The sequence below is a fragment of the Ovis canadensis genome, chromosome 15 (genome assembly GCF_042477335.2).
Source record: "Ovis canadensis isolate MfBH-ARS-UI-01 breed Bighorn chromosome 15, ARS-UI_OviCan_v2, whole genome shotgun sequence".
NCBI lineage: Eukaryota > Metazoa > Chordata > Mammalia > Artiodactyla > Bovidae > Ovis > Ovis canadensis.
Window position 1 is genome coordinate 81,253,296 of NC_091259.1, and position 17,540 is coordinate 81,270,835.

General features: G+C 49.9%; 1 protein-coding gene across 2 annotated transcripts in view; it reads left to right on the forward strand.

Annotated features, from left to right (window-relative positions):
* The window catches only part of EXT2 (exostosin glycosyltransferase 2), a 144,614-nt gene that overhangs the window by 18,240 nt on the left and 108,834 nt on the right, over positions 1-17,540 (forward strand). For both annotated transcript variants that reach the window (XM_069553930.1, XM_069553931.1), the window contains exons 4-7: positions 2,887-3,003; positions 8,259-8,454; positions 10,631-10,770; positions 11,573-11,666. In XM_069553930.1, coding sequence (XP_069410031.1) covers positions 2,887-3,003; positions 8,259-8,454; positions 10,631-10,770; positions 11,573-11,666 — 547 coding nt within the window. The remainder of the gene's footprint in view (positions 1-2,886; positions 3,004-8,258; positions 8,455-10,630; positions 10,771-11,572; positions 11,667-17,540) is intronic.

A 17,540-nucleotide genomic window follows, 5' to 3' on the forward strand; every position in this document is an offset into this window, starting at 1 on the left:
TAAACCCATATAAAAGAAGTACAGTGAGCCCCACATAACCACTGTCCAGCTTTGTTAATTGTCAACTTGATTCATCTATACTCCTACTTTCTCCCCACCGGATTATCTAGAAACAAATCTCAGATGTTGTATCATTATGTCTGTAAATATTTCCATTTGAGACTGCAGAAGAGGTTTTTGTGTATAACTTAGTCGGTAAAGAATCCGCTTGCAATGAAGAAGACCCTGGTTTGATCCCTGGGTTGGGAAGATCCCCTGGAGAAGGGAATGGCTACCCACTCCAGTATTCTTGCCTGGAAAATCTCATGGACAGAGGATCTTGGCGGGCTGCAGTCCATGGGGTCACAAGGAGTCGGACATGACTAAGTGGCGGACACTTTCAACTTTTTTCAAGGGCTTTTTAAAAAATATAACAGCACTAATATCATCCCTACAGCAATTTACATTCAGTTCTTTAACATCACTGGATAGTCACCAGGTATCTAGCCGTTGCTCAGATATATGTGTGTCTCATTTTCTTTTTTTACAGTTTGAATCTGTAAACAAATGAGGATAGCCAGTCGAATTGGTCAGGTTTTTTTTTAGCAAAACCTAAAACTTAAATCTTTATATTTGAGGGATTCGCAGGCCTGATTAAAAGGAAGCAAAAGATACACTTGCAGACAAACTGTGTTTCGGCTCTGTGGATACTCAGATGGGAGGAGGCGAGCTGTGAGAGCATCTGGGGCAGACCTGGTGTAGGAACGAGGGTCCACAAGACAGAGAGGAAGAGGGCTCAGTGACGTCCATGGGTCTGCAAGTCCCGGGAAGTGCTGAAGATGCTAGCGGACACTTCCAGCGATAGGACACCTGGCCTGGCATGAGTCGTGGTGCTCATAGTCATGCTTTCTTAGGTGCACGGTTCAGGCTTTCACAGCTTTGGAACAGATCTCTGATTTGGGGATACATAATGGGAAAACAGCGCGTTTCTCAGCAATTCACTTTTCAGTCAATGTAAAACACATGTGCTGTAAAGCAAGGGAGGCTTACACTATTTTCTCCTCGGTAATGTTCAGGAAAGCTTGGCAGAAGAAGACACGGCGATCTGGAGTGGAGGTCTTGTCAGCAGCAGGGCCGGTGGGAGGCTTGTTTGACTAATTGCCGTGGTGGCTCCCCCTGAGAGCTCCGACGAGGTTGCATGTGCGTGATCTGTGACATGAGGCATGCTTCCGGTTGCCTGCTTTTCTCCGCCCAGGGCTTAACCCCCTCCCTCAGCCCCGGGGCCCCAGGGAGAGAGTAACAGGGAAAGTTGGTGTCGTGTACACCTGCTTTCTCACCACAGACGCTCGCCCCTTCCTCTGGGGCGTGGGTGTGATTGCATCACCCACCACGCCGCTTACCTGGGCCGCCTGGTGCCGGTGTATTGGACCCATGTTTCCTTCTCTGCACATCCGTCGTGGGGGCCCCTGCAGTCTGCTTGCCATCATGGTCATGGAACCCCCCCACATTCATGTTGGACGGAGTCACTGCCGAATGCTAATCAGGAAAAACGAGACCGTGTGTCGGTACTACGGCTAGTCATTAAGTTTTACAGAGCGGACTGGCAGCTGGAGAGGTGTTCCAGCCTGCACATTACCTCCCTAACCAGTTCTTGGTTTCATAAAGCTTAAACAAACAGATTGGGATTTCCAGGGGTGGTTTGGAAATCTTTGAACTTAAACTGGTCATGTAAGAAGGGAATGTAGGCTGTCATCAGGGCAGGGAGGGGATTGGTAGCAATCAAGATTGCAAAAAATGTGGCTTTGCAGTTCATACATTTTGGCTCAGCCGTGCACGGACCTGGCAGCACTCTGCCCCAGTAAGTGACTTGATGGGCTCGGGGCCCCCCGGGACAGAATAACCGTAAACGCTGGTGCAATGCACACCTGCCTCCTTTCTAATGAGGTGTCACTGTACTACTTGCTGGATCCAGTTAAGCAGCGTGTTCATGGTTTTCTAATTAAGGAGAATAAAAGCTCGTGTGGGTGGACTTGCAGGAGACGCACTCGAGGTCAAGTTCTGGATTCTGCTTCCTGTGGAAGGAGTGGGCTTGATAAGACTGAGTAGCTGGAATGGGTGGTGAGAGCTGGTAGAGGCTACACGGTGCACACGTAGCTTTGGGACGGCAGTGGGAAGAACTGCTCTGGTGGGAACTGGAGCAGGCTGGGGCGCAGGCAGCGTGAGATGGGGTACTTTGCCGTCACCGTGGCTTTTTTTTCTTTTTTTTGCTCATTGTCCTCTGAGCTTCCCGTCAGTGGGACGGTAAGTGACTGCCCCAGCCAGTCCTGTTGTTATTCGTTTTACTGTGAATGGGTTTAAGAGTCAGGGCCTCCTTGGTGGCTCAGATGGTAAAAATTCTACCCGCAATGTGGGAGACCCCGGTTTGATCGCTAGGTCGGGAAGATCCCCTGGAGAAGGGAATGGTAACCCACTTCAGTGTTCTTGCCTGGACAACTCCATGGACAGAGGAGCCTTGAGGGCTACAGTTCATGGGGTTGCAAAGAGTTGGATGTGACGGAGCGACTATCACTTTCACCATCTGTGACTTTTGGGAGGGGTGAATGGGATCCAAATAAGGTAGCGAGGGGCCGTTCGTAGGCTGTCCTCCTGGCTGTTCTGTATGTTAAAGTAGGGAAAGTAAGGACAGACTGCTTAGGACCCCAGAGGAGGGCGGGTGACTCAGGAATAGGTTGCAGCTAGTGTCCAGGAGACGCTGTTGTACAACGTTTAGCACAGTGTCTTTCTAGAAAAGTGACTTGGTAAACATCAGCTGTGGTTGGTACTGTTATGTATATCCGGCTTCCCCTTTTCCACAGAATGAAGACTGTCTTTCTTTCTCATCGTTTGACAAAACCCTTTGCTTTTCAGGGCTCTGCTGGCTGGTGGTGGCTTTTCTACGTGGACTTACCGGCAAGGCTACGACGTCAGCATTCCTGTCTATAGTCCGCTGTCAGCCGAGGTGGACCTTCCGGAGAAAGGGCCTGGGTAAGGCTCCTTGGCCCCAGCCAGCCGTGCTGAGAGATGCCAGTGAGGGCCAGGGGGGCGGGTCGCACTGCAGTCGAAACCATCAGTGACAGGCCAGGGTCCTTGAGGGTCTGTCATTCCTGTCCCACCCCAACCTTATTTATCCTTCAGTTCTCTCTCTGTCTCTCTCTCTCACTCAGTCTCCAGCGCTGTCTACCAAGCTCCCCAAATCAGAAATCTAGTTGCTGTCCATAAGTCTTTCCTCTCCTTTACTTCCTGTGTGGAATTCCAGGCTTCCAGAAGGAAAGCAGGCATTCAGCATAAATCCTGTCATTTGTACAGTTTTCCCCCGAAATCGAAGTTCCCACGCACCAGCCAAGGGCCAGCCTTTCAAAGAAGAGAGCCGCCAGGCCTACTGTGTTAAGTCTGTTCTGCATGGGGGACTGTGGGCAGCTAACAAGCGGAGGTTGGCGATGCCTCTAAACTTCTGCCATGCCCAGGGCGGCCCCTCACCACAAAGCATCATTGGGTCCAATTGTCAGCAGTGCTGTGGCTGGAGAAAGCCTGGGGGAGATAGGGTGAGCAGTCTTAAGATAGCTCAGACTAAAACTCTGTATCATCTACTCTCCCGAGTGTAATCTAGGTCTCTAATGTTGGTTGAGGACTGGCACGTCCCTTAAGATTTAATCCAGGGCAGAAAACACCCTGCAAGGAAAAGATTGAGAGAGATTGAAACGAAGGAGAGCAAACCACTCTGAACAGTACAAATTACCTTCAAATAATAGTTTCCAAGAATTACAAGCTTGCTCTGTTGGTGGTATTTTCTTGGTAACTTGATCTCTAATTTTTATGTGTAACTAGACTGAAATGACGCTGCTTACATGGTTTAAGGTCGCTGTTGATTTCCAGAGTCCTGAGACTCTAGAAACAAGAGCAGCAGCACGAAGCTGAAGACACAGGGCCATGTCCTCCCCCTGCTGGACGAGCGGTGGATTTCTGTGGCCCGACACGGACCCACCCGCCTCCGTTTCCCCTCCAGGGTTTGCAGTTGGGCCCTGTAGTTGTGCTGTTTCCTTTACAAACAACACTTCTCTGCCTCAGGGGAGAAAAAAGAAAAAGAAAAGCAAAGACAGGCTCTAGGCTCATCGCACTTTCCAGGGATCTGGGAGGAGGCAGTCTGGGTGACCTCACAGCAGCATTTGGAATCTGTTGCTCTTTGTGAGAGTTGCTTTTTAAGGGAATTCCCACATCTCTTGAGGGCTGCGTAGAGTAGCAAGAGCTTTGTTTTTATTTTTATTTTAAATCTCTCTCAATATTGTCCAATGGGAAGCTGAGGATTGTTGCTATTGATAGCTTCTTCTCACAGATGTGTTGGCCTCAGCTGGAATTCTCGTCATTTCTCTCTCTAAAAGGAACTAAATTGGGAGTTTACAACGGTTACTATGGAGGGAAACTTGGAGTTCTCAGCATGATTTTGCTGAAGCTTCGATATCAGCCCTGCTGGGAAGAAACATGAAAGTCATCGCTGGTCATTTTAGTCCTCGAAAGAAAAACAAACCCACCTTAAGATTTTGTTTGCTTAAAACTAAAATGGGCCTACTCCACCAATCCACCATCTGCCAGGTCAGGGCGAGCCAGCATGCAGGCAGGGGAACATTTTTAGACTCTTGTTCACATCTGCACATTTACGTAGAAAATGGTGGTGTTGGGTGGGGACCCACTGAGCGTGGTGACTGAGTGTCTACAATAGAGCTGTGTTTCTTAACAACAACATCAGCCCAGAGTCTGTTTTTACTCTGGAGTTTCTTTGAGCACCACGTGTTAGCATCTGTACTTATTTCTCGTCTTATATAGATGGCTCTCTCTCTTGTCTACATGTATTGAAAACCATGCCTTCCCATCTCTCTCTCCTATTCCGTCTGGTGCTGCAGGGTATTCTGGCTCTCTCTCTCTTTCCGTAGCTATAATTTCCTTCTCAGGCAGTGAGGAGTCTGGCTCCTCTTATCCCCTATATCACGCACACCCTGTCGTGCGTGACTGGAGCTCTTTGGTTGCCTCTGCCCCTCACTGCGCAGGCGGCCTCTGTGCCCCCACTCAGCTCTGACCCCCCGTGCCGCGCTCCTGCTCCCCGTCGCCACCCCGGGGCAGGCCCCCTCCTTACCCTTCCTGGTCTCTGACCCCCACACTGGATGGGCGCTGCCCATGCCATACCCTCCCTGTGCCCCTGCAGCCTGGGCTGCCCTCCTGCCCTGACTTGGCCTCCGCACCCCAGGTGGGGAGACCCTGACTCCCTCTGCCCCCTCCCTGCTCCCTCTTTCAGGGATCTCACAGTCTGGGCCAGGCCACCTCCCCGCTCTTCCCCCAAGAAGTTCTCCCCCCGGACGAGGACTAGAGCACTCCCAGTGGGCCACCCTCACCGCATGGAAACGCTCCCTCCCCTCCAGGACGCCAGCACTCCACTCCCGCCTGCAGGGACACCCCTCAGACACCAGCATGGCTGCTCCTGTTCAAGGCAGCCTGGAGCAGCAGCTTTGTGTTGGCAGCTCTACTTAAATAGGAAGCCTCTGGAGACACCCAGAAAGTCCCAGGGCCCTGTGGCAACCACCGTAGAGCCAGCGTCTTGGGGATTGGAAAGACCTTTAGAGGCCGTTTAGCTCTCACTTTGGAGAAAGAAATGGCAACCCACTCCAGCGTTCTTGCCTGGAAAATCCCACGGATAGAGAAACCTGGAGGGCTACTGTCCATGGGGTTGCAAAGAGTCGGACACGACTGAGCGACTAAAACTAGTTCTGACTTAATCTATACCTTGTTACTGTAATTTCTTCCTGAAAAGTTTTCTGATTTGTAGTAAAAAAGACTCACCACCTTACAAGACAGTTCATCTTCAGATAGTGTGAGTTGTTGAGGTAGTGTCCATGCTTGTGTTGAGAGTTTGTCCGTCTTCCTCCTGTTTTAAGCAGACGAGCTCGGTTACAGAAGTCCTCCCTTTGAGATGACTGAAGAGCACTCCCTATACGTGATCTTCCCATCATACCTCTCCCCTCTGAAAACTGAGGATTTTACAAAAGAAGAATGATTGAGGCTCAGGGTTGGGGGTAGCATTCAAGAGTCTGTTTCAGTGGCTAGAAGGAATCCTTTTGGTTGTCAGTAGCCAATGTATTGTTCAGCAAAATGCAACTGAAGGAGAGGTTGTCCAGGATGAGAGAAGCCAGTCTGTACGGCTGATCCAAACTGTCTCCCCGACGGGCAGCTCTTTGGTTTCTTTCTTACGTCTGCTCGCCTCTGCCCTGGGCTCAGGGTCTGCACTGCCATCCGGGGCAGCTCTCTCAAGCAGGACTTTCAGTGAGGAGACGATCTGTGTTTAATCAGGTGCCCACTTCCACATATAGCCGTTGAGCCCTTGAAATGGGGCTAAGGTGACCGAGGAACTGGATTTAAAATTTTTAATAGATTTAAGTGGTCTCACGTGGCTAATTGCTATCGGACAGTGATGTTCTAGGGGATCTGCTTGTCCCTGTCTTCCCTGCCTGCCTTTGCTTTCAGTTCGGCTGTAGAGAGAAGTGACCAGAAGAGATGGTTCCGGGGACTTGAGGGCCATCAGCTGTGGTGTGCACTGCTCCATTTGCTGGAGTCGAGCTGCTCTGCCGGCCGGGAGAGTGTTTGTTTCCTCACTCCCTGCTCTGTGTCTTTTGGGTGTGACACTTAAAGCTTGGGAAAGATGACACCTTCTCAGAGAGTGATTCTCTTTTTGGCCACGGGTAGATACGTAAGGCGTTCTCCAGCTGGACCCTCCAGCTAAGCCTGAGAAACGAAAGGAAAATAAAGCAATTTCCCTTTCTTTCTCTCCAAGGCAAGATGAAAAGGGGGTTCGGGGTTGGGTTCAGACTAGAGGGTTTGAGTCCTTTCTTACGCACCGCTTCCTGTGAGCTCCCCTGGTGGCATTGCCTAGAGATGACTGTCTTGGGTGTTTCCCCTGGTCTGTACAGTTTGAGGAAGATTGGAGTCCTGCTTCTGGGTTTGATGGGGGTTTCATTTCTTCTGGAGCCTGCTTTATATCATTCCTTTCTTCTTCAGTGATCCCTGCTGGTTCCTTTGCCGACGTCGTCTTTATTGCCCCTGTACCCTCTCTGCCTTGTGGGAATCTTGCCTTCTCAGAGAGAATTACTTACCTTCTGGTCTCCCCAGTGCGTTCACATTTTGTTTCTCGTGGAGATCTGAGTGGTGCTGATGCTGCTAAGTCACTTCAGTCGTGTCCAACTCTGTGCAACCCCATAGACAGCAGCCCAACAGGCTCCCCCGTCCCTGGGATTCTCCAGGCAAGAACACTGGAGTGGGTTGCCATTTCCTTCTCTAGTGCAGGAAAGTGAAAAGTGAGAGTGAAGTCACTCAGTCGTGTCTGACTCTTAGCGACCCCATGGACTGCAGCCTACCAGGCTCCTCCATCCATGGGATTTTCCAGGCAAGAGTACTGGAGTAGGGTGCCATTGCCTTCTCCATGAATGGTGCTAGACCCTTGGAAATCCTTTCTTCAGTCCATTTTCTCTTATGCATCCTTGCTATCCGATGTTAAGACTGGTTCCATCTGTTGGTGAAGCTAGTTTTTTCCATTTGTTCTCCATGACCAAGTTTGGTCTTCCTGAATCCATCTGGCCTTGAGAATGCGGACTGCCTTTCCCTAGCTCCATAGGGTGCCCCTCAGCAGCTGGCAGTGGTGCTTTCATGGTCAGTGCGGTCCGTTAAGACCCCTTGTTTTCCTCTTTGAAGGGTGCAGCCTGCTCTCAGCTGCTTTTCAGAGCAGGGAACTCAGATAGAACTAATGCTAACATTGGATGTTCTTCCAAATAATCAACCAGTCAGTCAGTTTCTCTCTTTACACTGACACACACACACACACACGCACTTAAAGCATGCTCCCTAAGCTTGGCTTATTATAAGCATTTACACATACACACCCCCCCACACACACACACACACCATGCTCCCTAAGCTTGGCCTATTATAAGCATTTGCTCAAAACGCTAAGAACTTTTCCTAAATGATCCCTTTAACAAGCATGATGCTTCAGCATGTGAATGGTCATCGCTTGCCTTCTCAGCATGTATAATAGTTTAAGTATTCAGCAGTGCTACCGAGTGTGGTTTCCCCAAAAGTCAAGGACGTGAGCGAAGATGGGTGAGAAAGCACTCGTTGCCCTCGGCTCTAGACCCGAAGTTGGCCTCACCGTGACTCACGCAGTGGCTGCCAGGGTCTCAGTGCCCCCGTTTTCTGCTTCGCAGGCCGAGGCGGTACTTCCTGCTGTCGTCCCAGGTGGCCCTGCATCCGGAGTACAGAGAGGACCTGGCCGCCCTCCAGGCCCGACATGGCGAGGCCGTGCTGGTGCTGGACAAGTGCAGCAACCTCTCCGAGGGCGTCCCCGCCGCCCGGAGGCGCTGCCACAAGCAGCAGGCCTTCGAGTACCCGCAGGTGCTGCAGGTGAGTGCTCCGCCCGCCTCGCTCCGGGCCGAGCTGGGGCTGACCCCGGCCAACAGGCGCGCCCCCTCCAGGCCGCGCTCACCGAGCTCCCTGAGGGGAGAGCGAGACTGGACGGCTCTCCACTGCTGCCCCGTGGACTTCCAGGAGCTTCGGGGTCGGCGTGCCGTTAGTGCAAAGCTGCTTGGCTGGTAAGCGTTCCTGCTCCTTCCATGAACTCATCTTACTGCAAAAAGACACCCCCCATAGATGTACAGAGGAGCTGTGTAGTCAAGGCAGGCGCGCCTGTGTTGCTTTTATCCCTATATTCCTTACCCAGCCCGGAGGAGCTTGCTTCTTTGAGCTGCAGCTTGTATCCGCCGACTGAGCCAGCTCACACGGCCACAGCTAGTTCTTCCTAGGAGTGGGAGGTCTGTATTTTTTGTTACCGTTTGGTCTCTTGGTGTTTTTGCCACCCAGTATGTGTCCTCCTGGTGTCGTGGGAGTGCCAGCACTTCGTAACTGCAGGCCGAGTAGTCCTGTATTGTACTCCTGTGTTATAAGCAGGCTGTTTGATGCTCCAGGAGCCAGGGGGCTGGGAAAGCACAAATTGAGTTTTGCTCACTCTGCTCTTGTCCAGCCACTCAGTCGTATCTGACTCTGCGATCCCATGGACTGCAGCACGCAAGGCTTCCCTGTCCTCCATCTCCCAGAGTTTACTCACACCCATTGCTCTCCAACCATCTCATCCTCTGTTGTCCCCTTCTCCTCCCACCTTCAATCTTTCCCAGCATCAGTTCTTCACATCAAGTGGCCAAAGTATTGGAGCTTCAGCTTCGGCATCAGCCCTTCCAATGAATATTCAGGACTGGTTTCCTTTAGGATTGACTGGTTGGATCTCTTTGCAGTCCAAGGGACTCTCGAGAGCACCGACAGTTCAAAAGCATCAGGTCTTTGGTGCCCAGCCTTCCTTATATTTTAAATATTTTTTTTGCTCAAGTATTTAAAATACAAATAGTTCAGTTCAAGGAGAAATCTTAAGGGGCTGGTGTGATCGGGTGTGATTTTTATTTTTTCAAAGTCTCTGAAGAGAACTGGCCTGTGCTGGGATTGTTAAAATACCTTCAAACAGTGCTGCATCTCCTCTGGAATGTCTGACTGATAACAGTGGTGATGTGAGCAGGAGTATTTATAGTAACCTTTGTCTAGACAGGAAAAATGGTTATCAGCACACGTGTCCACATCTGGACGCCGACTCTTCGGGGCCGGCTGAGCGTCCACCTGCCCTTCCGGGCGCCATGACCGATGCCCCTTCTCCACCCCTGCCCTTTCTCATCGCTTTCTCCTTTATCCCCAGAGGAATTTGGCATATTGAGTTACTTCATATTTCTTCTGAACTCTCCTGTTCTCTAGCTTTAAAGATTAAACAGTATTTTTGCTTTTTTTTTTTTTCTGTTTTCCTCCTGAAGAGGCAAAAACTGGAAGAAACTTGAGTATTAGAGACAGGAGCTTTCCTTATTTTTTCGGTTGACCTATTACAACCTTGTTTTTCTCTTGTGCATCTCTCCTTTTCCCAAACAGGCCCCACACCCAATGGGTTCGAGGGAGTGAATGAGGAAGACCTTTAGTGAGGTCTTGCTTTTGTTTCAGTTGTACCCAAATAGAACCTATCTGCCTTAATGTGTTTTTGAAGGCATAGCATTCATGAGATGAATGTCTTCTGTATGCGAAGCACACTGCTGGATGCTGTGGGGGGTAGGAAGATGAAAGGAGATTTGATGCTTTCTGTGTAGGGGGTCCTCTCAAGAGCCAGATATGCCCAGTCCAAATAACAAGGCAGGCGGAAGTAAGCACTCTGAGCCCTGGGAAGCCACGGTGTGTGTACACAGCACCTCAGGGCTGAAAGAATCCAGTCCCTGGGAAGTCACGCTGTTGAGCTTCCAGAGGAAGACCTGGAGGTGGGTTGTGAACATTTTCAGAATCCAAGCAGCGGAGGGATTGCAGTGACACTCAAGAGTGGAGATCCAGAGCATTGCAACCGCTTCAGCTTTTCAGTCTCACCCGGGTGAGCTGTTATCTTTCAGTATTTTCGGTGTTGCTTGGCTTCAGCCTTTGAGAGAGCTTTGTGGTCTGCCAGGATCAGAGTAAGTGGATCAACGAAACTGGTTTGTAATCCCCTCCTCTGCCTGTGTTCCTGCAGGAGGCTACTTTCTGCATGGTCCTTCGTGGAGCTCGGCTGGGCCAGGCGGTGCTGAGTGACGTGTTACGGGCCGGCTGCGTCCCAGTGATCATCGCAGACTCCTACGTTTTGCCTTTCTCTGAAGTCCTTGACTGGAAGAGGTGGGTGTTACCTTCTGATGAACCTTTATCCCAGGGTTCCTGCATGGATTATTTTTAAAGTCCCCCAGCAATTGTAATGCATAGCTAGGTCTGAGAACTGCTCCTTCAGATTTGTTTTGCTCCACTTTCCATCAGGAGAGTTAGTCCATGGACCTGCAGCAGAGGTTGGTCACCCGAGGCCTCTGGACCACATGTGGCCTGCTGTCAGAGTTTGAAAATAAAGTTTATTGCATCACAGCACACCCATTCACTGACACGTGATCTTTGGTGGTTTTTGAGCTCCAGTGGCAGGGTTGAGTCCTGCAGTTTAAAATGACACAGATTATGTGGCCTTGCACTTAGTAGGGGCTCCATAAATACATGCTGAATAAATGAATGGATTGGGGGATACAGCTGAAGGAGAAGTCATTGTTAATTTAGAATGGACAGTGACGAGTGAAGACGAGTGTACCGGGCAGGTAGAATTAGACACACAAAGGCCCTGTGGTCAGGCAGAGTGTGGTGTATTCAGGAGGCTGAGAGGGTACCTGTGTGGCCGGAGCACAGTGGGGAGTGGATGGAGGACGGGAGAGGCATGGAGAGGTGACAGGGAGGTGAGAGATGGACCTGGGGGGAGCTCCTTTGAGCTGATCGGCCCCGAGGAAGGGAGAGGAAAGAGGGGCTGCTCCCTGCGAGGACCGTGGGGCTGAGGGAGGCACGGGGCGTTGTTGCCTCGGCTCGTGAGACCTGAGCGGGACACACATGCAGCCGTGCTTTGTATGTGGGGCTGTCCGTACATCTGCTGTCTCCCTCTTATCTCTAGAGCATCTGTAGTTGTGCCAGAAGAAAAGATGTTGGATGTCTACAGTATTCTGCAGAGCATCCCCCGAAGACAGATTGAAGAAATGCAGAGACAGGTAAGGGGCCAGGCAGCCCTGCGGGGGAGGGGGCGAGGGGGAGGTGAAAGGTGGCCTTGACTGCTTGGATGCAGAGCAGTATCCATGCCGCTGAGAGCGGGCATGGGGTTGATGTCCTCCACTGAGTCGATCAACCAGACCTAAAAGAGGAAAACAGTGTTAGGGAGTTGCATCAGAGAAGGCTTGGGATAATAAAGATTCAGAAACGCTCCTGAAGCCAGCCTGTTGCGATGCTAAGGCCACACCTCCACTGTGTTCAGGACGCAGAGCTGCCCGCCCCTGGAAGGTTTACACAGCAGGTGAGGGCTCCAGTGACTGAGACGGACGTGGAAGCCGGTTTGTTTCAGGGTGCTGCTTCTCAGGAGCTTTGACCTTGAGTGTTGCGTATCAGCTAGCCTGGGTCCGTACAGAGTACTGAGCAGAGTTTCCTGTGCCATGCAGTAGGGCCTTATTAATTGTCTGTTTTATGTATAGTAGTGTGTATACATCAGTCCCAACCTCCCAATTTATTCCTCTCCCCCTTCCACCCTGGGTACCCTGAGTTTGTTTTCTGCATCTGTGACTCTGCTTCTGTCTTGTAAATAGGTCCATTTGTACCATTATTTTAGATTCCCCATATAAGCAATATCGTATGATATTTGTCTTTCTCTGTCTGACTTCGCTTACCTCTGGGTCTGTCATGGTGCTGCCAGTGGCACTATTTCCTTTGTGTGGCTGAAACTCCATCAGAGATGTGTACCCGTTCCTCTGTCCGTGGGCATTTAGGTTGCTTCCTTGTCTTGGCTGTTGTTTAACAGTGCTGCCGCGAACGTTGAGGGGGATGCCTGCGTCCTTTCAAATCGTGGTTTTCATTCTGGTTCTTTTTCTTCTTTTAATGGATTTTTACTGGTTTTTATTCTCATCAAAATTACCTGTGTAGGTGATGAGCCGGAGAAGAGGTTCAGAGGGTTAGGGTTAGGCTGTAGCCTCCTCCACGCACCCTGGTGTCTAACTTGGTCGCAGGAATGAGCCTCAGGTCTCTGTCCGGGTGAGGGCAGGGCCGTCACCAGGGCCGTCACCAGCGGTGTGGAAGTGGGGAGGGGCTCTGGCTTCTGGCGGCTGCTCACACACATTGTCGGCTGCTTACGCACGTTGTCGGCCTGTCCTCCTGCCCCGAGCTCCGCCTCTCCCCTGAGTGCGTGCAGCGGAACACAGGGGTTTCTCGGCTCCTCTTGAGTGTGCTGTCTGGGGCCTGTCGCGTCAGCTACCACCTGCTTTCCTGCTTCTACACTTTGGTAGTGTCAGCTCCTTCCCCATTCTCTTCATCTTGATTATGCCTTCATTTTAGGGTTTTAGGAGGGAGTTAGTAGATGTGTTCAGTCCACCTCTTTATTTTGGTACCCAGCTCCTTAGACCAAACAGATGGTTCATCACACGGTGATTGAGTCTGTAGGTTCTGACCCCAGACTGCCTGTGTCAAATGCCGCCTCGGCCAAGGCTCTGCCTTCTGTGGACCCCCGTGACCTCATCTGTCAAGCATTTTGACGTTCCGATTTGAAAACAAATCACAGGTTAAGTTTAGCCTCCCCGTAGTCTTTTTCCTAGCACACCCATGTTCAAGTTTCTGGGCTTCCCTGTTTGTTGCTTAACTGCTGACCTCATCTGAGTTATAGTGAATTAGAAAATCAGCCTAGAGATCTCTATAGTCTTGATCTGAACTTGTGGTTCTTACAGCTCATAGGAAAAAAAAAAAAATGCTCCTTGAAGGGACCTGGTGTTTATGCTCTTTGTGTTTCATTTTGTGGCATCTTGACTTGTTAACATAGTAAAGAGGGAATCATCTGCTAAACCAGATATCATCTTCTATGGATTTATAAAAGGCTAAGAAAACACCAGGGAGGTAAAAAGGAGCAAATTCTGCCCAGTTACCTTCTCCACCCCACTACCTTCCTGTTGGGAAGAGAATCACTTAGTTTTTAGAGCAGAAGGCTTAGGAACCACAGGTCTGAGACAAGCCTTACCAGTCTTTCCAAGTGACAGGTTCAGAATCCTAGAATCATTGAAGCGGAGTGACTAAAGGTTACTTAAACCGTGTCCTTTTAGGTTCTTCGGGTTCCAGGAGACACATGTGGGGTCTTTAAAAGACTCTGGCTTGAGCCCTGTGTCTATCTCTATTAATTGTGCGACTGTGACATGTCTGTGACCAAGGCTCCTCGGACTTCCTCATTCATGGAATCCAGGGTGGGCTAGATCAGCTCTCATGTTCCACTCAGCTGTTAAAAAACACTGTGCGACTCCTGTCCTTGACAGCATTAATAATGGAGTGGTCCTCTCTTTCCCATGACCACCTCCTGTCATGAGGGCCTGTTACTGTCTCTGGTGGTGAATAACCTGTATTATGTCCACTGGCACAATAAAGGTGATCTCAGTACTTTCCTGGGCTTCCCTGGTGGCTTAGATGGCAAAGAATCCACTTGCAATGCGGGAGACCCGGGTTCAATCCGTGAGTTGAGAAGATCTCCCGGAGAAGGGACTGGCAACCCCATCCAGTATTCTTGCCTGGAGAATTCCATGGACAGACAAGCCTGCTGGGGTACAGTCCACGGGGTCGCAAAGAGTCAGATATGACTGAGCGACTCACACTTCCGCCTTCAGCGCTCTCTTCCCTCCCGTCCTAAACCTCCCTTCTGCTTGCGGATGCTCTTCTCTGTGCTCCTTTCAGACCTTCTGAGATGCTCCGCAGCTGTGGCCCATTTAGTCCTGCTCCCCTTTCTGTGAATAGTCTGCATCCCCAAAATGACCTCTTTTCTTCTCCCAACATCACATTTCTAGACTGAACTGATCTCAGCCAGAGGTGAGATTATCCGGTTGAAGCAGTTCCCAGAGAGTTCGAAAGGATGACTAGCTTCCACTCCCAGATGCCAGTGGTACACCTGACTCCCAGATTGTGATACCTTGAAATGTCTACAGATGCTGCCAGACGCCTCCCACAGGGGCAGAAGGGCTTGGGAGCCGCTTTCCTGTTGATACCATGGTCGTCTCTCTAAGATTAGAGACAGCTCTTTTGTTCTTTCCAGAATATGCTTGTCCTTTATCTTCTGTGTCCCCCCCCTGCCATTGATTCAATCAGACCTTGGCAAGAGTAACTGAAAAAATAGCACACGCTTGGTTCTTGAAAGTTATTACACCTCAGTGAATTCTCTTTAGGGAGGTCCAATTTGAGTCTTTGTAAGACAAGGATAAACTTTTAGGGGAAAACCTGTTACATCAGTAGTTGATACCTTAGAACCCGGGGTTGCTTATGTTAGAATGAGCTGAGACTGAGGAACAGATCGAGGGTCGGATTTTCTTGCTGAGCAGCTCAGGACCAGCCCTAGGGGCTGCACGCACAGTTGGAACCAGCAGAGGGCTCCATCCACTTTGAAGTGACTCATTTTCCTTCTGAGTAGCCGTGTCCAAGGAGTCCTGAGTGCCCTGAGCTACGCGGATACCGTTCTTCAGAGCCGCTCTCTAGAGAGACCCGCTCCTTCCTGTGCTTTTTAGCACAGGATTCTGCTCTCCTGTGATGGATCAGAGCCAGAGTTTCTGATTTGACCCCCGAGATACGGGTGGGATCTTGGTGAGGACGGTGATGCAGCTGCAAGTTCAGGGGCTATAATCTGATTGATGGATACGCGGTGACAGCCTTTAACATGACCCGGGAGTTAGGATGCACCCAGAGAGGAGGGTGTTCTGCCTGACAAGGAAGCGTAGTTAACTTTACCTCCTCACCTGAGATGCGATAGTGAAGCAGCCGTTAAAGTTATATGCAGGGCTAGAACCTGAAGCAAGAGCTAGACGTAAGCTAAGACTTTTGAAATACAGCCTGCATCTGTGTTATCTACCCCTGAAGACCAACAACCGGCTGTGTTGGCGTTCGTGGCATTGGAAGAGCTGGGGTGGCTTATAGGGCTTTCTGTGGTTTAGTTAGAAATCAGTTCCTTTCATTGATAGAGGTTAATAGTTGCTTTTGTTGTCCAGTTGGTAAGTCATGTCCAACTCTTTGCAACCCCTTAGACTGTAGCATGCCAGGCTTCCCTGTCCTTCACTGTCTCCCAGAGTCTGCTCATCTGCTACTGGTGCTAAGTCTCTTCAGTCGTGTCCGACTCTGTGCGACCCCATAGACGGCAGCCCACCAGGCTCCACCGTCCCTGGCATTCTCCAAGCAAGAACACTGGAGTGGGCTGCCATTTCCTTCTCCAATGCATGAAAGTGAAAAGTGAAAGTGAAGCCACTCAGTCATGTCCGACCCTCAGCGACCCCGTGGACTGCAGCCCACCAGGCTCCTCTGTCCATGGGATTTTCCAGGCAAGAGTGCTGGAGTGGGGTGCCATTGCCTTCTCCGGAGTCTGCTCAAACTCCTGTCCATTGAATCAGTGATGCAGTCCAACCATCTCATCCTCTGCTGCCTCCTTCTCCTCCTGCCCTCAGTCTTTCCCAGCATCAAGGTCTTTTCCAATGGGTCTGCTCTTTCCATCAGATGGCCAAAGTGTTGGAGCTTTGGCCTCAGCATCAGTCCTTCTAATGAATATTCAGGGTTGATTTCCTTCAGGATTGACTGGTTTGATTTTCTTGCTATCCAAAGGACTCTCAAGAGTTTTCTCCAACACCACAGTTCAAAAACACCAATTCTTCGGTGCTCAGCCTTCTTTATGGTCCAACTCTCACATCTGTACTTGACTACTGGAAAAGCCATAGCTTTGACTATGTGGAACTTTGTTGACAAAGTGATCTCTCTGCTTTTTAATAAGCTGTCTAGGTTTGTCATAGCTTTCTGTCCATGGAGCAAGCATCTTTTAATTTCATGGCGGCAGTCACTGTCCACAGTGAATCAGTAGAGGTTAATAGTTATAGAGGTATAAAGCCAACTTGTCAGCCTTTTATTATCTTATTGAGCTGTATTAGCTCTTTGACTTAGTGGAGCCCTAATTATGTTTTTTTTTTTTTTCCTCCAAGAGGAAATGATGGGAGATAATTAGAAATTTGTGACCCCTACCCACACATGCCTAATAGCCATCCTGGGGATATGTGGGTATAAGCCCAAAGAAAGCTGAGAAGATGGTGCAGATTTTCCAAAGCATGTTAGTGGTCTGAAATGGGAGGAAGTCTGGGTTAAAGCTGTTAGGGACAGATTTATTGGGGAGGTAGTATTTGATGGCAGCCTTAAAGATAGAGGGTTCCATCTACTATCTTTCTCATGTTGGAAGCCAGGAAGAAGTATGCAACTAAGTATTTTTCTATAGTCTAATGGAACATTCACGTCCCCAGTCTCCTTTAGAATCACAATGAAAAAGAGAGCAACCCAGAATATTGGAAGGCTGACTAGACACTGGACTGTATAGTTGGCAGTGTTTGTGTGGATAGGGAGGAAGGTGTAAATGGATCCTCAGTTTATCTGTTGAGTGGAGTTTCCAAACATTCTTTTATTGGTCAGTGGCTCCACCAGCAGTGACCTCTAACCTCAGCCACACTAGGAGGTGGAAGTCAGGAGCCTGCCTTGCCTTTGAACTCTTCTTTGTACTCAATTGACTAGGAGCCTTTGAGGTGGCAGAAACATTCAGCATCTTCTTTGCTCTCTCTCCTTGAACGCTTGGCCAAGTTAAAATATCAGTTTCTTTTCTATTACCCTGACCCATCTCAGCCTGCCTTCATATTTTTCCTATTATACTAAGCATACCAATTATTTGTTCTCCGGAGGAGTACGTGAAGATATAATGGGCTGATTAGGAGAAAGAACATGTCTTTTGAAGAATACGTGGTCCCCTCACCTGGCAGGACTGTTGTCAGGCCTGGCTGTGGTCGAGGAGAGAGCAGAAGAGACCGCAGAACAGTAAGTGTGTGTGTGTCCACCAGAGT